We start from the raw sequence: 26626 nt of genomic DNA on the forward strand, positions 1-26626 counted from the left end.
ACCTACTACTTCATCAGCGTGTCGAAAGCTTCAGGGGTGTCCAGGTGGGCGAGACGCTTCATCTCGGGGAGGTGCTCGGCTCCGTCATCCGACATGTAATAGTCTAGACACTGCGCCATGATCTGCGTCTGGTTGGCGGTGCCTGCAGCGATGGAGGGCATAATCTGACCAAAGACGGCCTCCTTGACCGATTTCCCTTGTCCGTAGGCCTCGACCATCCGACGAAGCATGAGGTCGCCGTAGCTCTTCAAGATGGGCGTAGGCGGCAGTTCACCGCCGTTCTGATGTATGCCGCTGCCGTTGGCGGCCTTTCCGACGACGGCCGCATGAGAGTGTTTGAAACTGTGAAAGACGGACCCCATCTCCTCAATGTGCTGCTCGACGAGGGCGCCCAGCTTTTGCGTCGCGGCACGGGCGTCCTGGCGGAGCTTGAACGACTTGCTCACGTCGTTGTCCCAAAAGATGGGCGAGAAGATGAGCATCAGCGCGCGGAACATGTCGTGGTCGCTGTAGACGCCGCCCTCCTTGCCCTCGGTCTTGATGGGGAGCGAATACACGGCGGCAAAGAAGCGGGCGTTGGCGAGGCCGATGACGTCGCGAATCACGTCCACCTCGTGCGTGTGCACCTCGAGATGCGGGCCCTTGTCCTGCACCTTGGCCGAGTAGCGCCTGAGGAGATCCCAGGTCGTGGCTTCGCAGAACCGCCTAGCCTCGTCCTGCCACGCCTCGGGCGAGAAGATGCACTTGATGAACTGCTCCCTGCTCTGCCGGTTGGCGGACGCGTCGCCAGCAAGCGCGAATCCCAACCCCGGATTCTCTCCCGTCGGGTCCTTGGTCAGGAACCCAATGCTCTCGCCCCACACCACCTTGAAGTCCTTTTGGTTGTTGAGGATCTCGACGGCGGCCGCGTGCGAGCGGATGATGTGCGTCGCTGGCTTGCGCTGCGGCGGCTGCCACGAGTACTTGCCAGAGAGGCCCAGGCTCTCCATGATCTTCTTGTTCTCCGAGGGTGTCACAAAGGGGAAGTGGGCGTAGATGCTGTTCTGGACGTAGTGGTTCGGGAAGGCGCGGAAGAAGAGCTTGTAGATGACGTTGCCGTTGTCGACCGTCTTGTCGGTGGCAGCCTCTTGGTGGCCAAAGTTGGTGAGGTTCCTCGGGGTGTAGTCGACGGTGAAGAAGCGATCGCCCCGGACCAGAGTCACCGCGTCCGACAGGATCGCCCTGCCCGTCGTCGATGGCGGGCAGAGGCCACTGCCAGGGACGACCACGGGCTTTGGTGCCTCGGCGTTGATGCCGGGGTACAGCTCGACGGCGTCGGGAGAGCCGTACATCTCGGCCAACAGCTTGGCGACCTTGGGGTCCGGGTTGATGTCTTCAAACCTGTCGTAGCGCTTGAGCCCGATGAACTCCCGAAACTCGTTCAGCGTGGCCACGTTCCAGGCGCGGGCCTGGTTCATGCCGAGGATCTCAATGGCACGCATGCAGGCCGGGACATGGTTTGGCCCAAATGCGCCGGCAACCTCCTCGATCGATTCTTGCATGATCTTGATCAGGCCCTCGTCCTCAAAAGTACCATCCTCCTGGCGCTTCAGACCAGCCAGGGTGCGCTTCTCCGGCTCGTTTGGAAACGAGGCCTCGAACCTGCCGAGCGCCCCAAAGAACTCGGACAGACTAGCCGTGGCCGGATCCTTGCCGCCGAGCGCCTCGGTCAACATGTCGGTGGTCCACTTGTCATCGCGCTGTGACATGCCGCAGTGCCACCGATAGATGAGGTTGAACTCCACCGAGACCTGGTTCCCTACCGCCTCTGGGGTTGGCTTGCTGAGCAAGCTCTTCCCCTCCTCGGTGCGAGGGTCGAGGATCCAGCTGCTGTCCACTCGGTTCAGGTTAAGGATCGTGCGGACGTAGTCGACCAGAATTATGTTGACGTACAGACCGCAGGTGATGAGCCGCCCGGTCTGGAACAAGTCGTTGTCGTACTTTTCCCAAGCGGCGGTGTCGTCTCCTGCGGGCTTCTTGAAGCGGTTGCCCTCGTTGATCCTGTTTGCCAAAGGTGTCAGAACTCGTGATTTGGCTATCAAATAGCAAAAGGAGGAGCATTTGAAGAAAAAGAAGAGAGAAGAAAAAAAAAATCTTTCTCACCTGGCTAGTGACGTGACGACGTAGTTGTGAAATCGATTAAACATAATCAAAAGAACGCCAACACCAGGAGGAAACCCGTGAACCCTCTTGGAGCAAAAGGTATCGGGCTTCAGTAGTCCGCCCTTCATGGCCCTCACAGACAGTTGCTCCTGGAGATTTCTGCCATAGAGCGGAGAGAGATCGAGGTAGGATGAGGTCAAGTTTATGGAAGGATCCCTCGACGACTTTGACAGGGAAACCAAAAATGTCAGCAAGTGCATCACATCAAAAGACAAACGACTAGGTGGATATGATTCGCGCTCTCTTACGGTTTGGAAAATGTCGTGGGTGATAATAGTCGCAAAGTAAAAGAGCACGCTAGAGATCTGGTTCGGATGTGGCCTGAACTTGGTCGGATCTCTCGCCATCAACGTATCGAAGATGGTTTCGGGCGCCGGTGGGTTGGGGTTCTGGTAGACCATGGGCTTGGCCGACCTTGCATAGTGGCCACCTGCAGTTCCCAGCGTGGGGTTATGGATATTGTTGTTTGAGCCATCGGCCTCACGGAATCTGGCGGTTTGACAGTCAGTTCAGTCGGAGGACAGCTCGAGTATACCCCATATAGTCGATTGATCCAGGAATAATACATACCGGTATTTCTCACCGAGGCTCGACACAGGAGGATGGTCTAGGCTTTCCCATAGTGCCGTGATAAGTCCGTCTGTCACCTTTTTGCCATTGGTCGACGTCGGAGGCAGCTTGGACAGTAACTGGATCAATCGCTCGAGGAGCAGCTGCTTGTCGTCGTTGACCCCTTTTACGGAGGAATTGAGATAAAGAAGCAGAGTTTCAATATCCTTGAATCCAAGCTTCTGAATGTCCTCGGCTATATCTGTCTGCTCTTCTCGAGCGCTGTTGCCAGGGACATAGGGGTATTCTGGCTGAGGTGGCTGAGGCTTTCTGAACAACCCTAGAAATGCCCCGAGCTTTTGGAAGAATGATGATGGAGGGTCAGATGGGCTGCTGCTGTTGGGCGCCATTTTGTGAATTCTCCCACGGATCAAATATCAAGGCATGCACTCGAGGATCTTGAGCTGGCGGTCGGTTGACAATAACTGACCAGGTAGACATATATATCCTCACCTAGGGAAATTTAGTCCAAAGAAGGGCTAGGGTTTAAATAGAGCCAAGGAGGCGTCAGAGTTTAATACTAGCCAGGGCAGCATCAAGGAATCCAAATCCATACAAGATAAGGTACATAACATAGCCAAGGTACCTGGAGCAAGTCGGCTGAAAAAAAAAAAGACATTCTTGCTCTTCTCAGCCACGACTTTGCCGCAGGCAGTAAGTGATATGACGATGATCCACACCAGGATGGATGCTACCATACAACCATTCTGTGCTGTCCATAGAAGCTCATTACGGGCTTGTCGCAGAAGCCTAGGAATACCAACACGTCAGCAATCCAAGCCGAGGCTCCCATCGGCTTTGCCCGGGCAAGTCATCTTTTTTTCCGTCAGAGATCCTAGGCGTTAGCCTATGATGATGGCTCTGGTTTTCTTCGAGACTAGAGAGGTGATCTACTGCTGCCTTGCACCGTGTGCCTCAATTGGGGTTCAAACACTGTTACATCTGTGGCCCTTTCGAGTTAGCTGGGAGCCGCGGTGCATAGAAATCACAGCATAGCACAGCTCAGTCCCGGTGATCCCGTAGGACAAGAAAGGCACGGATACTTGGCACGCGGTACAATTCATAGCTGGATAAACGCCCCCCATGATAGGTCGACAAACAAACGAGGGTCTCATGTGAACGAGGTTAACCGATGGGGTCGAGGCCAGTTCGAAGCACACCGGCACGTCCCGAATGGATGGTAACCGGTAGGGCAGAAAGCACCATGCAGATAGATGCACTGCAGCAGCAGGGATAAATCCACACTGTTCTGTACCTCGAGTTTCTTGAAACAAAATTTAGCCCCCCCAATTTCCCAGAAGCAAAGCCTATACGAGGTCAACTAGGGCCAATTGTTGAACGAGAATTATGTGTGTAACTACACAGTAACGCGTGGTGGAGACAAGAAGAGAGACGCAGTACATTAAGGCTGGCGTAATCATTAATATTTCTGGGGTTTGAATATGTAATATGATATTTGGCAGCGAGCTTATTGGTCACCGTACGAAACGTCCTGATTGCTTCAGTCGAATCGTGATGTCGTGGCATGGAGTATGGTGGATAGCCAAGGATGTGTTGGTGCATGCTTTCCGTTCATAATCTGTAATTATATCCGGTAGGTCGTACTTGAGCTGTCATTCTCAGCTGGGCTGGACTCGCTGAGATGTGACTCTAAGCTGACGCTACATGGGTTCATTAATGCATGGCGCTTATTATTATTTATTTATTTATTTTTTTTCTTTTTTTTTTTTTTTTTGATGGAATACTTTCTTGCTAGGCGAGCCGGGGTAGTCGGAAAAGTCAGGCTAGTATAGCTGCTGCAGTACATCGTGTCCATGCTGACTTGAGACCAAGTCGAGTCACAATTGACGTGTCTAGATGCTTAGATATATATACTATTATGTGATTTTTTTTTATTGACCAGCCGCGCATGTACACACGCCAAAATGATGTTGGTTGTAGAAATCAAAAGGCCGCCTCTTTGAATTGAAATCATGCATGCCAAGAACTAGGCCGGTAACTTTTCTTTTCTTCTCACCGGAAGCGTCCGCAAACCACACCAATGATAGCGTCATGCTCCAAGGTAAGGTTAAAATCACTCAAGGCATAGCCACCCTCGATGAAGCGCTAGAACGTACGACTGCGGCACATACTCTGCCATTCATTCTTGATGCATTGAAACGGGTTGAATGGCTCGGCTCCCCGTTGCAAAAGCATATGTGCCGCCGGAACAAACACCGCCGGCCCAACTGCCAAGCCTGCAATCTTTAGGCCACCATCTGCTTCGGCTCCATCCCCTTGCCAGCAGTCAAAACGCCCGCCTTGCGCAGGATGTTGACGCACTTGTCGACCGTTTCCTCCTTGACGCCATCCGTCTTGGCAGGGAATTTCACCGTGTCCAACCACGCGCGTGCGTCCTCCTCCGAGTAGTCGAGGGCGGTGCTGATGTACTTGACGGCCTCCTCCTTGTTCTCGTTGAAGTACTTGATGCCCTGGTCCAGCTTGCCCAGCAGGTCCGTCACCCTGGCGTCTCGCTGGCCACCCGCGAGGAGCTTGGTCGATGCCACAATCTTCCAGCTGCTCCACGGCGTGTAGATCTCACCCACCCGCCGGATCTCCCCGCTGTCGTAGTACTTCTTGGACGTGAAGTGCTCCCACATGAAGAAGTCTGCCTCGCTCGAGTTGACGGCCTTGCGCAGATTTTCAAACGTGTTGAGCACCACCGTCTGCGAAAAGGGACTCACGTTAGGCTGGAGCCACCCCTCGCGGTCCGCCAGCACGAACCCCATGACGTAACTGCCGGAACCGATGCGGGACACTCCGATTTTGCCGCCCTTGAGTGAGCTGATTGATGTTATATCCGAGCGGTTGGTGCCCGTCGAGATTGCCCAGCCTGGTCGTATTTTGTTTTTTTTTTTTTTTGTTTTTTTGTTTGGCGCCTGCAGTCAGCATTCTGCCTTTTCACAATTGCTTACTGAACTGTTTTACGCATTTTTTATTTGTCTCCTTCTTCCGTTTCCACTCCACCCGTTATGTCCACCCGTTTGAACTTACAAAGTGGCGTCTCGACATAAGTGCCCACCAGACGATACCCGCCATCATCCTTGACGTCTTCCTTTCCCAGGCCGGCAATCCATCCCTCCGTCAGGCCGATACCGACATCGATCTCTGAAGCCCGTATGGCGGTGATCATGTGTCCCGTGCCGGAAGGGAAAGGGATCAGATCAGCCTGTAGGCCAAAGTGTTGTTGGGCAAAGTGGAGCGGCGTCGAGAAGTGCTCCGGCACAAAGCCAATGCGCAGTGGTGCGATTGCCATTTTGAGAAGGTGGATGGGGAGTATCGCTGTGAATGGGGTACGGCTGTATGATTAAAGGTATTCTCCGAGGTAGTACTATAACACTATCTCTGATTGATGATGAGTACACACGAGTCTGCAAGTTCTGAAGAAAATGTCGCTGACTTGACTGGACTTGGAGGGGCTTATTAATGTCCACGCCACTGTAAATATTCCCACCATCAACCAGTGCGGGGTGCATGAGAAGATTCTTATTAAACTCAAAACATGACAATCGCCCAGCGAAATTCGCGCCATGGAACCAGGTTTTTTTTTTTTTTTTTTTTTTTTTTTTTTCTTCTTCCCCAAACAGAAAAATCTTTCCTCTACTACTTGAGAGTTTAGCTTTGCGGAACCCCCCGTTAGACAGGGGGTCCCGCAAAGCTAAACTCACACGTATATCATGATGTGTTTCCGAACTTCCCGGTCAATAGTGTCCTCAAAGTTGTAAAGTTTCAACTGATTCTGCGCGTCATTAACTTTGTCCCGGTATTGGCTCCCATCCCGCAGCACCTCCAGAAGCGCATTGGCTACCTGCTCCGCTGTCGGCCTGGCGGTCTTGAGATCCAGACCCATCCCGGACCAAGCAACCCGTCGCGCGTTTTCCGCCTTGTCCTGCCCCTCTCCAGCCACGATCATGGGCACGCCCTCTGCGATGCCCTGCGAGACCGCCCCGTACCCTCCATTGTGCACCCAGACGTCGGCGTAGGGGAGCACCGCACCGTACCGGAGGTAGTCGACGACGCCGACGTTTGGAGGCACCGTGCGCACCGAGGGAGGTAGACTGGCATTCCTCATCCCAAGTATTACCACGAGAAACAGTCTCATGCTTTCCTCTTGGCCCAGCCGAGTCACTGCCTGCAGAGTTGGGACGATCAGCTCGTTCGCGTCCGCCTCGACGGTCCCCTGAGTCACGACTACTACCTTGCTCCTGGTCGGCTCCCGGGCCGGCAGCTCTGCGTTGGCAACGAAGCGCTTCCACCACGGTATATCCCTGACCTCGGCCTCGCTGACACCCCTGCGACCCTTCGGCATAGGCAGACCGATGAATTGAAATCGCCCCGGTGGCCAGTCATCGCGCGGATATTCGAAGCTCCCCAACCCAAATTGCAGAATCGAGTCGTGGCAGGTGTAGTTGGCACCCTCCAGAAAGAGCTGCTTCGTCCTCCGCCTCCCGCCCGCCTGCATGATCTTGGCGTCGAGGTACGACCCCATCTCGGCCCCGACGCCCCTGCCCCACTCATCCCACAGCTCCGCGGCCCTGGCCTCCCCGGCCGGCGAAGGGTCGTACGGCAGCGCGCAGTAGAACGGCGGCTGCAGCCTCGTCCGGATCATGGGCGGCGTCACCGAAACGCAGATGGTCCTGGGCTCGGGCACCCCCGGCGGGAGCCCCGCGCCGTACTTGAGAGGCAGGATCCCGTGCACAAACGCCTCGCAGATCACCACGACCTGCCTGTCCGCGTCGCGGGCGTGCAGCGCGGACAGGACCTCCTTGATGCATTCCCATTGATCCGGGATGGTATCGTAGCACTGCACCCGCGTGTCCGAGAGGATGCGGCGCATGTGGACCGAAACACGCCCACCAACGCCATCGCAGAGGGCGGCCTGGGTTCCTACCAGGTCGTTAATGTCCGCCTTGCCTCTGAGCGGGAAGAACTCGCAGCCCGCGGACCCGATCTTGTCTCTATGGGCCGTAGGACCGATGAATCCAACGTCCCAGCCCTGTGGCAAGAGGGCGCCTGCCACGCTCAGCATCGGCGTTATGTGGCCAGTCAGCGGATGGCTGAGTATCAGTATGTACGGTTTCCTTTTGTTAGTCATGGTGACACACTATGTGCCTATAAGACGCCTCTCTTCTCTGTTGAGTTCCCAATTCAAGCCCCATGTGGTTTAGTCGCTTTTAACCTAGAAAAGGCCACATCTTGCCTGCAACTGCAACATATTAGGCAAGATGAGCCCTAACCCTGTAATGGCAGTTGTAAAGGTGTAAGTGGCTTGAACCCTTGGCAAACAGCTACAGCTTTCTTCTACAACCTCTGACGAATATTTCATTCTTACCACAAACATTATACAGCAGAATTTCCCAGAATTTCGAGGAGCTAGACAGTTTGCAAAAGAAGGACTGCGAGCCACATATGGCCTATTTGAGTCATTGTGGCTAGAATTTATGAAAACGAGTATATCACACAAGCTCGACAACCGAGATTCCTGTCTTGTATCACGCACATGCGCCTTTGATGCATGTGGGTGGACCGGTTTACCGACTACAGCCCATTTAGGCAGAGAATGACAAACACGTAGCCTAGTCGAGCACAACAAGCACGGTTTGTTAGTTCGAATCTGTATAGTCTGCGTGGGCCCCGCAGACTTTGGAACGGCCACATAAACCCACGTATAAACGCTTGAATGGTTGTCAACAACAGAAAGTTGGTTACCTCATCTTGACAAAAGATACAAGACATGTTGCATTACCGACCAGCATCGGTTCTCGCATGTGTGTCCTCTGTGGAGGCCTCGCAAACTTCGACACGATCACATAGACCTGCAACAAACGTTTTGACGGTTATAGCAGCCGAAGGCGGCTAATTTGTATCCACCTTGACAAACCCACCTCGCTAGTAATTCGAACGCCTCGCTGTAGTTTAAATGTCGGCCAGCAATTAGCCATTTCGATCTGAAACCCCTCACTCCTCGTTCCATTTCCTGACAGACACGGGTCACAAGAAATCATGACTTACGACTTCCCCCAAAAGTACGCCAATGCGGTCGAAGAAGGCCTCATTCCTGGCTTTGCACTGCTTGCCGCCAAGAATGACGAGACCATCTACTCCCACGCTGCCGGCGTCCGGTCCCAGTCACAGCTCGGCAACCCAGCCTTCGATATGGACACAGTAGCTGCTATAGCATCTTGCACCAAGCTCATGACAGCGGTCCTGGCCATGCAGGTCGTTCAGGACGGACTCATCGGCCTGGACGATCCCGAGCAGGTTGCCCGCCTGCTGCCCAAAATGGGCAGCCATGGCGTACTCGAAGGCTTTGATGAAAATACCGACGAGCCCATCATAAAGCCCGTTCAGGTGCCCATCACTTTGCGGGTGCTCCTGTCACACACGTCGGGTAACGAGTACGACTTGTTCAACCCGGACCTTGCCAAGTGGCGCATGCAACGCGGCGAGCAGCCTTGGGTGGGCGCGACTGCGGAAGAAAAGACGTCCATGCCTTTGACGTATCAACCCGGCTCGAGCTGGAGATACAGTTCCAGCATGGACCTGACGGGACTGTTGATCGAGAGACTGACAGGACGGACGCTCGACGAGCTCTTGATTGAGCGCATCCTTCAGCCTCTGGGGATAGCCGAAGGAGAATTTACATTCTCCCCGAACAGCTACCCCGGTTCCAAGGCTCGCAAGAGCGACATGAGCACACTGGACGAAAACACTCTGGCCGCGCCGGCCAAAGATCTTCCTGGCTTCGACCAGACGTTCGGTGCGATGGTCTGCCTCGGCGGTGGCGGTTCGTATGCTACCCCGGCGGCGTATTTTGCATTCATCAAGGCTGTTGCGCGGCGGGACGGCAAGCTGCTGAACGAGGCGTCGTGGGTTGAAATGTTCCGTCCGCAGCTGGATCAGCAATGCGAAGACTCGCTGAACGCCTGGATCCAGTCATCGCCCTTTGTTTCGCGGACGGTGGGTATGGGCTTGCCGGATGACCTGCGCAAGTCGTGGAGCTTTGCAGGCATGGTCTGCCTTGAGGGGCGTGAGGGCGTCGTCAATGCTGGGACTATCATGTGGGGTGGCGTGATGAGTATAATGTGGTTTATCGATCCCAAGGCCGAGACTTGCGGTACTTGTTTCGTTCAGATCCTGCCGCCTATGGTGCCATCTGTCTTGGCTCTTCATCAGGGGTTCAGGCAGGAGGTTTGCGCAAGAGGCTAGAGTTATTCCCAGCGTTTGTTTGGTGAGTGCAGGGTAGGCGAGGCTAGAGTTTGATAGATGCAATCCCTAAAGTGGGCACGACAAGCTGGGAATCCCTGCCCTGTCATTCTCCCGCTTCGTCTGGAGGCTCAGCTGCTCCTAGTCCTCTAGACACAACGCGCCTCAAATTCACAGCACAAGTCTAGTGAACTTGGTGTTCGGTTTGATTGCAGCCTTTCAAATATCTCAGAAATGCCAGTCTGGCGTCAAGCAAGTGCAGGAGACATTCCTGGTCTCCTCCAAGTCAGCGGTGTGGTGCATCCATCCCTACCAGAAAGTGACTGGGTCTACAAAGAGCGCATACAGCTCTTTCCGGGTGGCTGTTTGGTATTAGTCGACATCGAAAAGGCCAAAGTTTGCGGCTACGCCATCTCCCACCCCATCCGTCAAAACAGGGCACCTGCACTCGACAGCCTGCTAGGTCAGATAGAACATGACGCAGACCAGTACTACATCCACGACGTTGCGATTCTGCCAGAGTTCCGCGGGCAAGGTCTAGCAGACGAGTGCATCCATACATTGCTTGCTGTTGGAAAACAGTACAGCAGTACGTCCTTGATTTCCGTCTATGGTACGCAGCATTTCTGGGCTCGGTTTGGATTTGTGCGTGGTGCGGTTGACGAGGTCATGGTGGAAAAGTTGCGCGCTTATGGTGAAGATGCTGTCTACCTCATTCGAGAGAATAACAATTGATAGCAAATGTATGTTCGTCAACAAGCTACCGACGTCTATGCTCAGTCTTGGAAGGGCGCTCTTAAAACATGACATACGGTCGGCGGTCATCACTCTCGCTGTCGAGAACGGGCATTTCAAAGCATGGAATTGTGTGTGGTACACAGCGCTTGTTTGACGAAAGTACGGAGCAGCGTGACGGTGTTTTTCTTCTTCCTTGGCTCTCTCCACATGAATGCAAGTGGCAAAGGATGGTCTTCGGGTTAGGGTGACTACAAACTGTGGGCGGTAAACGCGCGGGGCCCAGGGACAGCCTGAAGCGATGCCTGCCCCACCAGTCTACAGCGCCAACTGAAGCCACGGCCGACAGCGACCAACATTGCAAACAATCAACACGCATACCGTCGTCGCCAACTTTTCTCCGAACATTGCGACGGCGACGCAGTCGCTTCCAATAGCATGGTTCTTCAAGATCTTGGGCGGCGCATCAATGCCGCCGTGTCAGACCTGACGCGCGCCCCAAATCTCGATGAGAAGGCAAGTCGGGCGGCCCTGCATACCCGCCTTCCTGTCCCTCAAACTGTATCGAGAATCGCTCCCCCATGGCAACTGGCGACTAACACAACAGCATCTGACCACAGGCTTTCGATGGCATGCTCAAAGAGATTTGCGCCGCGCTTCTCGAAGCCGACGTCAACGTGCGCCTCGTCGGCCAGCTGCGCAAGTCGATAAAATCAACCGTCAACTTCAAGGAGCTCCCGCCCGCCGTCAACAAGAAGCGCCTGATTCAAAAGGCTGTCTTCGACGAGCTCGTCAGCCTCGTTGACCCCCACGCCGAGCCCTTCAAGCCGAAAAAGGGCAAGTCAAACGTCATCATGTTTGTCGGTCTGCAGGGTGCCGGAAAGACGACAACGTGTACGAAGCTGGCGAGGCACTACCAGAGCAGGGGTTTCAAGGCCTGCCTGGTGTGCGCCGATACCTTCCGAGCCGGTGCATTCGACCAATTGAAGCAGAACGCGACCAAGGCCAAGATACCATACTACGGTTCCCTGACCGAGACGGATCCCGCGGTCGTGGCGAGGGAGGGTGTGGACAAGTTTAAGAAGGAGCGCTTCGAGGTCATTATCGTCGATACTTCGGGAAGGCATAGGCAAGAGTCGGCGCTGTTCCAGGAGATGATGGATATCCAGAAGGCGGTAAAGCCAGACGAAACAATCATGGTATTGGACGCGAGCATCGGACAGCAGGCCGAGGCGCAGGCAAAGGCGTTCAAGGAGGCGGCTGATTTCGGAGCCATCATAATCACAAAGACGGACGGCCACGCAAGTGGTGGTGGTGCGATATCAGCGGTTGCGGCAACACACACCCCTATAGTGTTCATCGGCACGGGTGAGCACATGCTTGATCTGGAGCGTTTCGCGCCGCAGCAGTTCATCTCCAAGTTACTGGGCATGGGAGATATGGCAGGGCTTGTGGAGCACGTGCAGTCTCTCAAACTGGATCAAAAGGACACCATAAAACACATCACCGAAGGCATATTCACGATAAGGGATTTGCGCGACCAGCTGCAGAACATAATGAAGATGGGCCCATTGTCCAAGATGGCGGGCATGATCCCCGGCATGAGCAACATGATGCAGGGAATGGACGACGAGGAAGGAACCGGCAAGCTCAAGCGCATGATCTACATCTGCGATTCGATGACGGACAAGGAGCTCGACAGCGATGGCAAAATCTTCACGGAGCAGCCGACGAGGATGACGAGGGTAGCGCGCGGGTCAGGGACGCATGTGCGCGAGGTCGAGGATCTACTGACGCAGCAGAGGATGATGGCCGGCATGGCCAAGAAGATGGGAGGCAACATGAAGAACATGCAAAGGGCGCAGCAGGCCATGGGCGGTGGAAACAAGCAGCAGCAACTCGCAGCGATGCAAAAGAGGTTGCAGAGCATGGGTGGTGCCGGCGGTGCCGGCGGCATGCCGGATATGGGAAGCCTGATGAAGATGCTTGGCGGTGGTGGTGGTGGTGGCATGCCCGGCGGCATGGACATGGCGGCCATGATGAAGCAGATGGGTGGCATGATGGGAGGCGGTCAAGGGCGTGGCAGGAGGTGAAACCTTTGCAGCCGTTGTTCGAGTTCAATCTTTGAATCCGTTGACCTTCTCCACAAAAAAAAAAAAAAATCAGGACGGTTGCTTTGACCTCAGCTTGAAGTGATGATACTAATTTCGAATGGGAGAATGCATGGCGCTGGAGTTTAGGAAACATTGGCATCGAGGGTTAGAAGGTTGAGATGCCGCAACCCCTCAGAGCGTAGCCTGTGCTACTTTAGCTGAGTTCCAGGTTCATGGATTTAATCGGGCTGCTTGACGTGGGAGGCTTGAGGGTGCATTGTTTAATGGGCAATCTGTGCTCGGTTACCTCGTGCCCCTCGGCAAATAATCGCCAACAAAAAAAGGCCGAACCTCATACAGAGCAATCAGCATGTTCGTCTTATGTATTGACGTTGAGGGAAAAAAAAAAAAAGGGCTATTTCCACTCAAATCCTTCCAGACTACCAAAGTACGAACAAGTTGTTAAACAATGATAACCACATTTTTATATATTTTGTTCTTGAACGCAGTCGCCTGGGGTGAGGTCATCCCTCTGAACGTCACCGCTCTCTCATCCCGCGATGGTATCTCAGTGATACAATGCTGGCAGCTCGCTTCGATTCCCGAAGAAGCCCGCTCAGCCATGAACTACGACTTGGGCGACATGGACATGGCGACATGGTCCATCATCCAGCCGCGCACGACTGTTGGCGAGGCCTGGGCTCCCAATGTTCTGTAGGTTCTGCCGCATTCGGACCAAGTTGCCTGCGTTGTGCGAATTTGCCCGTTCTGCCGATTTAACATGATGTGGTCTGCTAGACTCACAATGGTCCTCAATGGGTTGATACGGGTCACGGCGCCAGCCCCTGTTGCCAACGAGTCGTCGTCCACGCCTAGTCTGGCGGTAGATTCGACGGTGGCCGGCTTGCCCGAGACGACGCACACGGCTTACCTGATGCCGGGGTCAGTGGTGTCTTCAATGGTCATCGCAGCGGACATCAAGGCTGTGAGCACAATCAGAGGGCATTTTACCGAGTTCCCGAGCGATGAAGCGACGGTGCTGGTGCAAATACCATTCCGAGGGGGCAAGGCGCCGGAGCACAAGATCCTCTATGATGGGCAATGCCGCTCGGGCAAGGAGTGATGGTATGTGGCATGTGGAGATGAATAATTGTGGTACTATGGTATGTTGAGAATAAGAAGTAATGCCCAGTTGGTTCAACACTCCTATTCAAATGATGAATAGCCACTCGAGCATCTTCTCGAGATAATACTTTGGTGGCTATAACAAGGGCAACAGGACATTCACCGTCAAAAGGGTCTCGATCTGAGTATGGTTTTCATGCTACTGAGAAGAGCTACGAAGGCGATCTTACAACCTATATTCCAGGGCGCGTCTGAGTCTTGCCAGGTGCTTGCCTCAACCAAACTCAGGCTTACCCTAATTCTATTGCTTTTTTCTTTTTCTTTTTTTAACATGATGATCCACCACATACATCACTTACAGAATAGTAGTCAGCATAGTCATGGGCCAGATGATGCGATTTCAATTTCATTTCCTAAGTGGGTTCGGAGAAAGTCCGAATACCGGCGAAAGCGGCGAGCGATGAAAAAGGAAACAGAACAAAAGCCAGCCCATTCCGCTCACTATTTGTCGGGTCACACTTGCTATCTCAGAGGGTCTTTGGTGGATAACGTCCTGACCGGCAGGCAATTCCCAGTGGGGCACTCTGCATTCCGGCAGGCAATGTGTACCGTACCCCCATCGCCAGCGGAACCGACGATTCCTCACGCTGCACAATATTTTTCCACCTCCACCGTCTCTTGATGCTTAACTCTTTCCCAAATAGACTCAGTGACCAAGAGAAAAAAAAAAATCATTGGCTACGAGGCTTATATCAATGGCACCTCCAGCTCCATCCCCGGCTTTGGACGAGTCGACTCCTCTTCTCAACCCTGATCCTCATCGAGGATCCCCCAAGAAGCAACGTTGGCCAACATGGAGTCCCGCCAACCGTGTTCTCTTGGCTGGTTTCCTGATCACTCTTTCTTTCTCCTATACTCAAGTCCCGTGCGTCTTCCACTTTACTTGAATAAACACCAATTAGTCTAGACTCTGTTTTTTTTTAAAAAAAAAAATCTTTAGATTTCATTATTTATTTTCCCCTTCCTTCTCAGTCCTCGGTTCCTTCTCAAAGGATACGACCTGAGCCAACTTCTGTCCCATTCTACCCAAGTAAGCTCCGGTGCTAACGAATATTCGCACGAAATGGCGAGCTGGACGACGCAGGATAATCTACATCTTCCGCCAAATGGTTTGCGATGTGTACTATAATGAAGAGCATCATTCTCCGCATCAGGAAAAGCATGGAGGAAGAGACCGGTGCGACCGCAACGAGATCGCCGCGCGCACCGCTGCCCAGCTGGCCATCCTAGCGCTGAGCACGACCCTCTGCGGAACCTTTAACCTTTTCATCTCGGCATGGCAGTCCAAGACCCTGGGGCCGCGGGCTGCTCTGATGATCCAGGTCTTTATTCCTGCCATTCGGGTGGCTACCCAGATCTTGGGTGTGATCCTCGGCGGGCAAAAGGGCATCATTACTCTCCAGGTCACGCAGGTCATCACCATCTTTGGGGGGCCGGTGGGTTACATGTGAGTATTTCAAACCCGACTTTCAAGAACGTGTTTTATTGCGTCATTTTTGTTCTGTGGCAGCTGACCCAAGGTGACTAGACTTATTGTGAATACCATCGCTAGCGAAGTGGTTGAGCCCAAGCAGCGGACAGCCGTCTTTGGTAAATTGCAGGGCTGGATTATGCTCGGCCAAGCGATCGGCTTTCTAGGTAGGTTCTACGGCTTCGATTGGCACTCTGATAAATCTCTTTTGTTGACACAATCACGTCCCGCCCCTGTTCTAGTCGGCGGCATGCTGGGCGATTCATTTGGCATCAGGCGGCCTTTCGAGACAGCATTCGTATCCTTCCTCATAGCCACGGTTTATGTTCGCCTGTCTATCCCATACCTACCACCAAGCGCCGATGCAGCGGGCAAGAAGGCTCCAAGGGGTATAAGAGGCTTCTTCGCGCCGCTCAAGGTAATGACACCGCAAAAAGTACGCCTGGCAAACGGACAGGTCAAGAAACACTTCGGCGTGTTTTTCTTATGCTGCGGCGTCTTCATGGGGGTGGTACGTCTTTTCTGGAAGCCTGGGTGGTACTGTTCTGAGAACCCATGAAAGTGTTTGTTGACATCCAAACTGGACACAGCTAGCTACTGGTTATGTCACAACACTCGTGCAACTATACGCAACTAATGCATTCGGTTTCGATCAATCCGATAACGGGCGATTGACTTCGGCAAATGCACTCATCAGAGCTATCTTCCTGACCTTCATGTTCCCCAAAATCATCGATTCGGGTAGGAAATGGTTCATCAAGGCCTCAGCTACTCAGCCATCGGAGGTCGACACCCCGCCTCTTGAGCTGCCGACAGAGCCGAGAGTGTTCGATGCTCCAACAGGGGTCCAAGGGGAGGATCAGCCGCCAGAACCCATGGCTCCTGCGCCTGTGGAAGACACGGCTGGATGCGGTTTCGACCTGTATTTCCTTCGCTGGAGCCTGCTTGTCGACGCTGTTGTCACATCTGTTTCGGCGTATGCGACCGAGGGTTGGCACATGTACATCGGTGAGGAAATTCCATTAAACTGTCTGACAGATATTCTTGCTGACAGGAATAACTGGGCCAATAGTGGCTTGCCTCCTACCATTTGCTTCAGGAACCGCGCCCGCTGCCAAAGGTGTCATCACGGAAATGTGCCCGTCTTCTCAGCGTGCTGACGCGCTCGGAGCCATCACAATCGTCGAGAACATCGCGCGCCTTTCGACTCTCAGTCTTTTTGGCTTTGTGTTCTCCGCTCTATCTGAGATTGGCCAGGCACATCTCACCTTCTTCCTGAATGCGGTATGTGCGCTCAAGAAATGGCTACAGTTATTACCTAGCCTGGATTTTGACAATCTTTGTTTTGCCAGGCCGTCGCTGTTCTCGCCATGATCGTATTGCTGTTTTCTCATTTTCCTCCGCCGAATAGCAGACTTGTCGAAAATGAAACGGACGATGACCTTGGGCGCGACTGAGGATGTACAATTCTGCGCGACGCGAACACAACTAGAGGTTCGACAGCATTTTAGAGCTGCTTACATACGACTAGTTTCGACAGGTTTCTATTTGTGAAGCCTATTAATCCTATTGTTTTAATTTTAGACGCAGCTAACTTCTAAATCGATGCCCGCTGGCTCAGACCTGCTTGGGTTGATTCGTTACCATCCTCTAACCGCCAGCTTCTCCGACGGCTGCATGCTATCGCAATTTATCCCGACCATGGCCTCTCCCAGCCCGGTGCTATACTCGGCAAGCTTCTTTGCGTCGCGGAAGTGCGTGGTGGCCTGCACTATGGCCTTTGCGCGCTTGGCAGGGTCACCCGACTTGAAGATTCCGCTGCCGACGAAAACACCATCACAGCCGAGCTGCATCATCAACGCTGCGTCGGCCGGCGTAGCAATTCCACCGGCCGCAAAGTTTACTACCGGCAGGCGTCCCAGGTCGACTGTTTGCTTCAACAGCGTAGGGTCGCACTCAAGCTCTCGCGCGATGGCCCGCAGCGCCGGCATGCCACCCTCGTTTAGCGCAGCCTTGGCCCTTGCAATGTCGGCCTTGAGCGTTCGCATGTGGGTCACGGCCTGGACGACGTCTCCCGTACCGGCCTCTCCCTTGGTGCGGATCATGGCCGCGCCCTCGGCAATCCTCCTCAGGGCCTCGCCGAGGTTTCGGCAGCCACACACAAAGGGGACAGCGAAGTCGGACTTCTCAATATGGTATTTCTCATCTGCAGGCGTCAGAACCTCGCTCTCGTCGACATAATCGACCTCGAGGGACTCGAGAATTTGGGCTTCGACAAAGTGGCCAATACGGGCCTTGGCCATGACGGGGATGGTGACGGCCGCCTTGATCTCGCGAATCATTGCCGGGTCGGACATGCGGGCGACGCCACCATCGCGGCGGATATCGGCAGGCACACGCTCGAGGGCCATGACGGCGCAGGCTCCAGCCTCCTCGGCGATGCGAGCTTGCTCGGCGTTGGTCACATCCATAATGACACCGCCCTTGAGCATCTGGGCCAGACCGGCCTTGACGGCGAAGCTGGGGATGTTGGACGTGCCGTTGCTGCCATTCGTGGCGGGTGCGGGGTGGCCGTTGCCACTGCCGTTCGTGGAGGTTGTCGAGGCCATGTTTGATATGTAAAATGAGGTATGTGCACTGACAAAGATTCAGTATCTTTTTGTTTGTCTACAACTCTGGCATGAAGGTTGCTTGCTACAGATCAAGTGGAATGGGGAGGAAAGATTCAGAAAAATGAGGGACGCTTGGGAGACAATTTGTTCTGGCGGCAATGGGTTCCTGGGACCTAAAGAGTCAGAGGGAGAAAAAAAATATCATCCCGCCAGGACCAATGAACCCTGCATCGATCGTGGTTGCCGGGGCCCCGCTCTTAGTATACGGCAGAAAATGCACCGGAGCGTATTACATAGAAAGTAAGTTGAGGCATTCCGCGCGAGTTATACGTTGTGGGGTCACGGAACTGCTCTTACTGCATGGCTAGCTTACCAGCTTGCCATGTACTGAGGGGAATTTTTCTTAGGGAAGGAGACGAAAAAAAGAAAAAAAAAAGTCTAAAACCCAACGCGGGACGAAGTGGCGGAAATGGTGACCATCATCGGACGCACATCAGGGATTGGTGCTTTGGCCTACTTGGCTTGAAAAATCAGGGCCCCGATTCCCGCCAGTCGGCGCCTGCTCTCACGTCAAAGAAATCGTGGGAGTCATATCGATTGCTATGCAAGAAGAAATATTTTCTCGATCGGGGAAGGGTCTAGAATCAACTTTTTTCCGGCTGCTAGTCCACCAACCATGATGGACGGACGGCTCGGCATCCCTACGCACAACGGTTGAATGATTAAATTCTCTGAGCAGCAAATGTTTGTTCTTGCGGAATACGGCCGTCGGAATACGGGCTATTTGCCCCGTCATATACAGTTACACACCGTACGGTGAGGGCTATCGTCTAGGAACCGCGGGTCTAGCATGCACAAAGGAGGATTCCGAAGCCGGATTTCTAATCACGACTCGTAACATTCATTACCCGACTCTGGCTTCTACATGGCTTAGATGGCACACGCCCTGTGGTGCACGATCAAAATTGCTCAGGTACCTCTTAATGGCGGGGTGACATGATGATTTGAATAGTGCATCATCTTGCACTGGCTCTATCCCCGTGTTCTCGGTTCGCATATTTGCTTCTTGTTTTTTGCCCCCTTGCTATGTACCTTTGACTTGGTTACCCATCGCAGATCGACCTTGAAGGCCTTTAGCGGCCGCACTTGACTCATTTCTGTTTCCCTTTGCCGGTACAAGCCGCCAAGGTCAGTTTTGGCCACCCCAACACCCTTTCATGCAGCATTTTCGTAGCGCATCTGGCTCTTGTCATCCAAAGGGCGCCTGCATGGTCAAACAATAACTTGGCCAAGACATTCTGAAAGACCATTCTTTTTTTCGGCAGGACGTAGCGCATTTTCTATTTGCCTCGGGGCTCTTGTCTCTTTTGATAACATCTCCTGCCGTGCATCCACCGGCTAGTCCGACCCCGGTCCTAATTGACTAGCAAAGACAGCTGCATTTTTTTTTTTTTTTTCATCATAATTGGGTGTTTTCTGCATCGACCACGAAGAATCCCCTTGCATTTTACCCACAGCTAGCGGTGTTTATTTTTATTATTATTATTTTTAAGCAAAATTATACCCATGACGCAGATGAAAGTAACAGTCGGCGTCCTGGCACTCCAGGGCGCTTTTGAAGAGCACCTGAAGTTGCTGCAAAGGGCGACAACCTTGTTCTCAAGCCGTCATGGCACCGCCAAGCAAATCCCCGAGTTCGAATTTCTCGAGGTCCGAACGCCGGACCAGCTGGCCCGGTGCGACGGCCTCGTGATACCGGGTGGTGAAAGCACCACGCTAGCGTTTGTGGCCAGGCAGACCAACCTGATGGAGCCCCTGAGGCATTTTGTCAAGTATGTTTTGTTCCTCTCTTCTTTTTCTGTTGCCCCCCCTCTCCTCTATTTTATCTTTTCCTCGCCGAGATTAACAACCTGAAAAACAAAACAAAAAGGGTCGACCGCAAACCAACCTGGGGTACCTGCGCAGGCCTGATCCTGCTCGCAGACGAGGCCACGGGCGCGAAAAAGGGCGGCCAGGAGCTCGTGGGCGGCCTGCACGTCCGCGCTCACCGCAACCACTTTGGTCGGCAGGTGCACAGCTTCCAGGCCGATCTCGATCTGCCCTTCCTTGACGGCAAAGCTGGCTCAGGTTGCAGCGAGGGTCATGATTCCGCCGCGGCGGCGCGGCCTTTTCCTGGCGTCTTCATCAGGGCGCCCGTCGTCGAGACCATCTTGTCCGACGCCGCTGCGGGCGACAGAGATCGTGTAGAGGTGTTGGGGACCGTGGCGCGGGGTCAGGATCAGAATGACAAGGACATCATTGCAGTCAGGCAGGGCAACGTGTTTGCCACGAGCTTCCACCCGGAGCTGACGGACGATGCGCGGATACATCTGTGGTGGCTGGAGCAGGTGGTTGATAGCATGCAAGGGAGGTGACATGTCTTTTATGCCTTGGCTCTTTTTTTTCTCTGGACTGCCCAACGGAAATCACGATTTGCTATTGCAAGCATCCATAGGCATAGCTTCACATGCATATAGACACGTCTTTCTTCTTTCTGCTCTGCTCTCCTGTTCATCTTATGAACCCCACCAACCGAGAGCTGCTTGTTAGATTTTCTTGATCATTTGTGATTGGAATGCTAGTGATCATCTAGCGTCTCTATAAGCCTGTGTATATACATTCAATATGAGACGCAAAAGATTGGTCTCATAATTCTCCCCAAAGACGTGACTAAGTTCTTGTTGCTAGGCTCACACTGGAGCCCCAAAAAGAAAGAAAATGGCGGTCGGAATGTGGGTATATTGTAATAAGAACAAAGGGGAAGAGAAAAAAAGAAAAAAGAAAATAGAATGAAGCGTCTCCGTCATTCAACCCCGTCAAGCGAGTCATCTAATCCAGATGCCCTCGCCGGCTTCTTCCCCTCTTCACCGAACGCGATAGCACTTAAAGGACTGGGCCTTGTTGGCCCAGCCGATCTCTGGGTCGTCGAGATCGGTGTAGACGCCGCTGCATTGCAGGCGGTCACCCCAGTCCCTGTCCTCGCCGGGCCGTACGCTGCAGTTTGGATTGCTAAGCAAAACGAGAGAAACACGCTGGTTAGTAACTACGAGCTGTATGTGGGACTTTGTCTACCCCAGGCGGGCGCCTGTCTTTTTTTTTTTTTTTTTTTTTTTTTTTTTTTTTTTTTTGCCGAACGACAAGGCTTACTTGTATATGGTACACTCGGTCACTCCCTGGTCGCCGATCTGCATCGTGGACAGGCCGTCACTCGTCCCAGGTGGGAAGTCGGCGCGAATGTCATCTGTATGTGTGTGTGTGGAAAGTGATCAAAAGTCAGTAAAAGCCAGAGTAGCTGCTGGAGATATTCAGAAGGGGGTGAGAGGGAAGCGATAGGCTCAGGGCAGTGTCGGTGATTCAGGAGGATCAAAAACGCACGGCAAGTGTCCCATTGAACCTCGTAACGTTTCTTGTAGCCTGTAAATGATTTTCCAGACCAGCCCTCAAACCAGGCGTCTGAGGCTGCCGTGGCCCTGGTGACGCTCTCGACCGGTGCGGCAGTCACGGTGCTCGAAAAAGCAGCAGCCGTGGCCACGAGTATAGTGAATAGCTTCATTGTTGCGGTGATGGGACAGCAAAGCTGTTGTTTTGTTTGGGGCTATGTCAAGGACGTGAAGAGGGTGTTCATTAGGCGTACTTCTGGGTCGGACCTAGTGATTTAGGAAGAATTCAAGTCCAGGTTGCGAGATATCAAGTTTGTTCACACTTTTTCTAGTGAGGTCCAGGAAGGCTTTTATAGAACAAGGGGTCTGAATGACATGCGGCGGAATTGCCCAACTATTCACCTCGAAAGACGACACGCTCAACGAGAACGAGACCCCCAACTCCAGCCGGCCCACTCACCGCTCGCAAACAAACGCAAGCCCGCTCATCCCAGAGTAAGTGAAAGTGAATTCTACAAATGGTGATGCGTGAAGCCCAACTGATTTGACGTGCACACGCAAAGTGTTGACCAGGGGTGGGTTTACATGCAGCGGATAGGTTGCGGTGTGATGTGACCTGAACTGGGCCTTGGCTTTTGATCTTTGGTGGCTGTAAGTGGTCGCGACCTCGTCACCTCATTGGCTACCACACGCATGGGATCGCACCGGGCGGCTATGTATGTGCCTCGGGCACTTACATCACGCAGGCCCCCCCTCTCTCTGCCTCTGTCTCTCTCTTTGTATCTGTTGCTTGGCTTGTGATTCTGTCTCTCCAATGTGCAAGGCAGCTGCAATGAGCTTAATTGCGTAGCAAATCTGCCTGTGGCTGATGGCCCTGGCCCCATTTTCGACCCCAAAACAAGTGACGTTAGTGACGTTGGTTGAAGGGCATCAGGCCACTTCCAAGAAAGCGGAGGATGCAATCTGACTTCATCCGGTTAAATAACCAGTATAGGTAAGTGCATCAACACATTCGAGTTTGCTATGTATTGTAAATTTCTACTGCTTTCAGAGAAAGAAAAAGAGAAAAAAAAAAAGAAGAAAAGACGCCAATCATCACCGATTGATGCTTCTCGGCTTCCGCTTGTGCCATCCGTCGACAAAAGGCATGCACATGGCCAGACTTACAGACGAATTACCCATCTAGGAAAAAGGCCCTTGAAAGGGCAAGGAAACCCAAATGTAACCCAGGTCAAAGCATGCAACCACCCACCCGACTTTCTCAAATGTCCACTCAGGTTTGCGGAAACGTGTTCCTTTTGCGAGGTGGCCCAAGTGCCGAACAGTGGCACTCTTCCGGTGCTTGTGCGTGCTGACGCATTGTTCTCTGGTTTTGTTTTGCTTCCCTTTTTCACCCCCCTGGTTTTCGGTTGAACGAATCGAATCTCGAGCTGTCATACTCGCCTGTTTTCAACGCAAACAAAAATCCAGGAACCTCGTCCTGACTGGCCAGGCGCCTCTGTGGAGTCGAGCTAGCTTCCTCGCTTTATACTTGATCACGGGATGCAGGCTGACAGCAAGTCACGGCTCAGGGAACAAAGGGTTGCAGCTGAATCTTCCATGCCCAGAGGCCTGGTTGGGCGATTGCTTTCGGTCGGTGATTGATCAATGCCGCCAATGCCCTATCCAGAATCGGACCCCGCGTGATGTCAACAGCCTGTGATCACATTTTGGGATTGTGTTTTGCAGATGGGGAAAACAATGGAAATTACTGTAGTCTAGGTTGATTTATGTGCAGTTGATAACCCAATAAAAATCCAAGTCCAGGTCCTCAAATCGGATAGGATTTGCAACCTGGACAGAATAGAGATACCGATCACCAACAGCAGCAGCGCGTGCAGGATCGGCGGGGTATCATTGAAAGGAACCCTCTTGTTACTGAAGTCGACCCCACAGCAAAACATGCAATGGAAGAGAATTGGAGAAAAAAAAAAACGAAAAAAAAAGGAAAGAAAAGAAAATACAAGAAGAAATCACACGTCTGTCGACTATTTCGCTTCATCCTGCCTTGAAAAGGCCAAGGGGCCGTTGGGGTCCGAATGAGGATCGGCGGCCCGCAAGCGATCATCGTTGGGTCCGCAGGCCCATCAAAGGGACCACATCGTCCGCAGTAATCACAATCAAAGCTGCACAGAAATTATGGACCCGTTGGTCTTTGAACCACCACCATGGCCGCTTCATGGGTTTCGTGAAGGTGTCACCTCGTATCTGCAGACTGCTGCACTCGGCCAGGATGCACGGGGTCGATCATCCGGACCAAACTCACTAGACTTAAGCTGCGGACTTGCACTTGTGTTGACATTGTCTTTTTTCTCGCTAGTTTAGATCCCGACGAGCAACTTGTTTATACGCTTTGCTACAATGTACGATTCAAGACCATCTCGTCTCCATCGAAATGCCGTTTTGCTCCGAGTCAAAAACATTACTCTGGCCTCTGGCCATATGTAACAACTCTGCAGAGTACATGTCAGTATCTCATCCCAAATCCCCAGACCAGGTCAAATCAGGATTCTGGTGACAGGATTTCAGAGAGAGAGAGAGAGAGAGAGAGAGAGAAAGGACTCGCAACTTACATTCTCCAGTATGCATGGATGTTTCGGTTCTTCAGATCCCTCCTCACGTCGACCAGGAACACCTCGAGCTCCTCAGGAGTCCAGTGGAGCGCCCTCGTGTAAAGAGCCAAGCTGAGAGCCTGAAGCCCCTGCATGATGTTCTCGTGAGTGTAGAGCCCAATCTTCTTATGCTTGGCGTCTGCCGCCCAGTCGCTGATAGGCCACTTGTACGTGACCTGGCGTACGTTGCTGAAGCCCCTATCCAAGAGCATCTGCTTGTACGTGAGACCCGAGTCGAGCGAACTTCCGAGCTTTGTCGCCGCCTCGTTGAGGAGGAGTGACCACTTGTACAACGCCCCATCCTTGGGAAGCGTTCCGTCGTCGCAGTCTACAGGGTAGATGGGGTCCAGGAACTCAACCCAGCCGCCAGGTGAAAGGTTGTTATAGACCTGATCGATCAGCTTGGGCCAGTCGGCGATAGAGGCCGACAGCATGCGCATGTAGATGAAGTCGAAGGGCTGGCTGAAGGTCCACTCGGCCTCGATATCGTCGACGTAAAACGTCACGTTCGGCGGTACGCTTTCGGCAAGGCCCCCACTTTAGCTTCTGTCTGGACCGCGAATCCCAGAGGGATCAGCTGGTATCAACCCAAATCCAAGATAACTTACAAGGACGGTTGGATCGGGCTCAGGTCAACGCCAATAACCTGTCTTGCTGTTAGTCCAAGAGCTAGTTATACGTCGTGGAACAACGAGACCATTATCTGCAAACCATACCTCGGATTCCGGATGCTCGTCGGCTGCAACAATTGGGTTCCTCTGTCAGCTTCAAGACAGTTGATTTACTGTGCCCCTTGAGAGGATCTGTTCACACTCACCAAAGTCCAAAGCCCAACATCCAGTTCCACAACCAGCATCTAGCACCCTGCCAATCTGTTTACCGTCCCTGCCCGCTGGGCAGATATACAATTGATCATCCAGAGTCAGGAAACAAAGGAAATGCTGCAGGTCTGCAGTCAACGCCGTGGTTGTCAGTCCACATGCTCTCTTGTGCGTTTACAGATGATTGTAGCAGAGAGAATAGGAGAACACCTACCCAGACGTTCATTTTCTGCCTGCAAGAACAACAGTTATTTGTTTGTCAGCAGATGCGAGTCACAGCCGAAAAGATGAATTCGGAACACTTGCATCATCGTTTGGCAAGACGTATGCTGGATCAGGGACAAATGTCAGCAACCACCATCCAAAAGGATCCAATAGGACACTCACACCCTGCTTTGTACGCATGATATGTTCGCCCGTTTTCAACGCGGTATTTCAAGATGCTCGATGCCAGAGAAGCGCTCTCTCCACCAAAGGAAGCCTTGGATTTGATTTTATGTCAGCATGTCGCTGGCTCAAACATGTGAGAAAAAAAAGAAAGAAAAAAAAAAAAAAAACACAACTACAAAGCTGAAGCTATCTCTTGTTTCTGTGCAAGCTCAGTACTCACCACGTCGAGGGCCGAATCATCATCGCGCACAACATCCTGCAAGTAAGCAACCAAGTCAGCAAAAACCTCGGTCCGACACTGCATCATTTCTCGGCGCATCGGCCTTGTTCCTCCACCGGGGAAAACAGAAATTCCATGGGCCTGCTCACATCAGCTTCCAGCACATCTCCTGGGTCTGCATTGTCGTCCGCGGCCGCGAGGGGTGCTGCTGGCTCCGGGGCTGCAACACTGCTGGATCCTGCACCACCGACCGTGCCAGTCTGTCCTGACGCGGACGCGGTTGCTTGCTGAGGAGCCGGGACATCCCTGGCTTGCCCGCTAGCGCTGGTTTGCTCAGGCACAGGGACCGACGATGACGGCGCCGCCGACGCCGCCGTGGGGTCTGATGCGGGGCCGGGAGTCCCCGCAGCCTTTTCTTGCGGCTGCGGCTGACTGGCCGTTGTCTCTTTGGAAGTCATGGTATTAAAAAAAAAAAAAAATAGAAAAAAGGGTAGCAGGATTCAGGGGATGGTTTTTGGTTTGACCAAAGTTGTCCTAAATGAGTTCGTGCTGACCTATTGCGCGTTTATGGCACGCTAAAAGAACGTTGTCGCTACAAGATTCAAAAAGCAAAACGTTCCCGTGGGCTCATCGGCAGTAAAAAGAAAAAGGGTTCCGCGAGAGGGGGGGCAAGGGGGGGATCGTCTATCGTCTCCTTTTTTTTTTTTTTTTTGTGGCATAAATAAGTGCCCGACTCCAGTGGCCCACCCCATATGTATATGAATGCCTGCCAAAAAAAGGGCAAGGGGGCCCCTCGTTGGCTCCTTCTACTTCATCCACACACAACAAGGCGGTATTTCCGAAGTTCAAGAGTATTACTTATGGACTAGTCTAGTCGTATCCTATCGTATGCACTTGCTTGTGGGCAGAGGTACAGCACCTGTCCAAAAATAACGCAAGGATCCCAGAATCATACCAAGAGTCGCAGAGTCGT

At 53.0% G+C, this 26626-nt stretch overlaps 11 protein-coding genes across 11 annotated transcripts in view; 6 read left to right on the forward strand and 5 right to left on the reverse strand.

The window, feature by feature from the left end:
• The window catches only part of PpBr36_02801 (uncharacterized protein), a gene marked incomplete at both ends in the record, with an annotated part of 5166 nt that extends 2005 nt beyond the window's left edge, over nucleotides 1-3161 (reverse strand). Inside the window, 4 exons of the mRNA XM_029889978.1 lie at nucleotides 7-2040; nucleotides 2143-2366; nucleotides 2451-2691; nucleotides 2773-3161. Coding sequence (XP_029752903.1) covers nucleotides 7-2040; nucleotides 2143-2366; nucleotides 2451-2691; nucleotides 2773-3161 — 2888 coding nt within the window. The remainder of the gene's footprint in view (nucleotides 1-6; nucleotides 2041-2142; nucleotides 2367-2450; nucleotides 2692-2772) is intronic.
• A 1818-nt stretch (nucleotides 3162-4979) lies between these two features.
• On the forward strand, nucleotides 4980-5586 carry PpBr36_02802 (uncharacterized protein; the record flags this gene model as incomplete). The annotated part of the gene is made up of 2 exons (XM_029889979.1): nucleotides 4980-5381; nucleotides 5422-5586. The coding sequence occupies 2 exons, from the start codon at nucleotides 4980-4982 to the stop codon at nucleotides 5584-5586; spliced, it is 567 nt and encodes a 188-aa protein (XP_029752904.1).
• Nucleotides 5058-7945, reverse strand: PpBr36_02803 (uncharacterized protein; the record flags this gene model as incomplete). Its single annotated transcript, XM_029889980.1, has 3 exons — nucleotides 5058-5683; nucleotides 5845-6149; nucleotides 6585-7945. The coding sequence occupies 3 exons, from the start codon at nucleotides 7943-7945 to the stop codon at nucleotides 5058-5060; spliced, it is 2292 nt and encodes a 763-aa protein (XP_029752905.1).
• On the forward strand, nucleotides 6084-8227 carry PpBr36_02804 (uncharacterized protein; the record flags this gene model as incomplete). Its single annotated transcript, XM_029889981.1, has 4 exons — nucleotides 6084-6143; nucleotides 6635-6874; nucleotides 6947-7917; nucleotides 8212-8227. The coding sequence occupies 4 exons, from the start codon at nucleotides 6084-6086 to the stop codon at nucleotides 8225-8227; spliced, it is 1287 nt and encodes a 428-aa protein (XP_029752906.1).
• Nucleotides 8228-8853: 626 nt separating this feature from the next.
• Nucleotides 8854-12884, forward strand: PpBr36_02805 (uncharacterized protein; the record flags this gene model as incomplete). The annotated part of the gene is made up of 2 exons (XM_029889982.1): nucleotides 8854-10041; nucleotides 11412-12884. 2 exons carry the CDS (start codon nucleotides 8854-8856, stop codon nucleotides 12882-12884), a joined length of 2661 nt encoding a protein of 886 aa, XP_029752907.1.
• Nucleotides 12885-13353: 469 nt separating this feature from the next.
• PpBr36_02806 (uncharacterized protein) lies at nucleotides 13354-14007 on the forward strand (the record flags this gene model as incomplete). Its single annotated transcript, XM_029889983.1, has 2 exons — nucleotides 13354-13598; nucleotides 13683-14007. The coding sequence occupies 2 exons, from the start codon at nucleotides 13354-13356 to the stop codon at nucleotides 14005-14007; spliced, it is 570 nt and encodes a 189-aa protein (XP_029752908.1).
• Nucleotides 14008-14764: 757 nt separating this feature from the next.
• PpBr36_02807 (uncharacterized protein) lies at nucleotides 14765-16997 on the forward strand (the record flags this gene model as incomplete). The annotated part of the gene is made up of 6 exons (XM_029889984.1): nucleotides 14765-14934; nucleotides 15154-15516; nucleotides 15598-16051; nucleotides 16131-16548; nucleotides 16613-16824; nucleotides 16893-16997. The coding sequence occupies 6 exons, from the start codon at nucleotides 14765-14767 to the stop codon at nucleotides 16995-16997; spliced, it is 1722 nt and encodes a 573-aa protein (XP_029752909.1).
• Nucleotides 16998-17180: 183 nt separating this feature from the next.
• On the reverse strand, nucleotides 17181-18149 carry PpBr36_02808 (uncharacterized protein; the record flags this gene model as incomplete). Its single annotated transcript, XM_029889985.1, has 1 exon — nucleotides 17181-18149. The coding sequence occupies one exon, from the start codon at nucleotides 18147-18149 to the stop codon at nucleotides 17181-17183; it is 969 nt and encodes a 322-aa protein (XP_029752910.1).
• A 1569-nt stretch (nucleotides 18150-19718) lies between these two features.
• Nucleotides 19719-20566, forward strand: PpBr36_02809 (uncharacterized protein; the record flags this gene model as incomplete). Its single annotated transcript, XM_029889986.1, has 2 exons — nucleotides 19719-19984; nucleotides 20083-20566. 2 exons carry the CDS (start codon nucleotides 19719-19721, stop codon nucleotides 20564-20566), a joined length of 750 nt encoding a protein of 249 aa, XP_029752911.1.
• Nucleotides 20567-21055: 489 nt separating this feature from the next.
• PpBr36_02810 (uncharacterized protein) lies at nucleotides 21056-21744 on the reverse strand (the record flags this gene model as incomplete). Its single annotated transcript, XM_029889987.1, has 3 exons — nucleotides 21056-21200; nucleotides 21339-21432; nucleotides 21567-21744. The coding sequence occupies 3 exons, from the start codon at nucleotides 21742-21744 to the stop codon at nucleotides 21056-21058; spliced, it is 417 nt and encodes a 138-aa protein (XP_029753817.1).
• Nucleotides 21745-24032: 2288 nt separating this feature from the next.
• PpBr36_02811 (uncharacterized protein) lies at nucleotides 24033-26111 on the reverse strand (the record flags this gene model as incomplete). The annotated part of the gene is made up of 8 exons (XM_029889988.1): nucleotides 24033-24063; nucleotides 24184-24759; nucleotides 24831-24868; nucleotides 24939-24961; nucleotides 25040-25171; nucleotides 25431-25524; nucleotides 25654-25689; nucleotides 25803-26111. 8 exons carry the CDS (start codon nucleotides 26109-26111, stop codon nucleotides 24033-24035), a joined length of 1239 nt encoding a protein of 412 aa, XP_029753816.1.
• Nucleotides 26112-26626: the final 515 nt, after the last annotated feature.

Source organism: Pyricularia pennisetigena, chromosome 3 (assembly GCF_004337985.1).
Source record: "Pyricularia pennisetigena strain Br36 chromosome 3, whole genome shotgun sequence".
NCBI classification, from domain to species: Eukaryota; Fungi; Ascomycota; class Sordariomycetes; order Magnaporthales; family Pyriculariaceae; genus Pyricularia; species Pyricularia pennisetigena.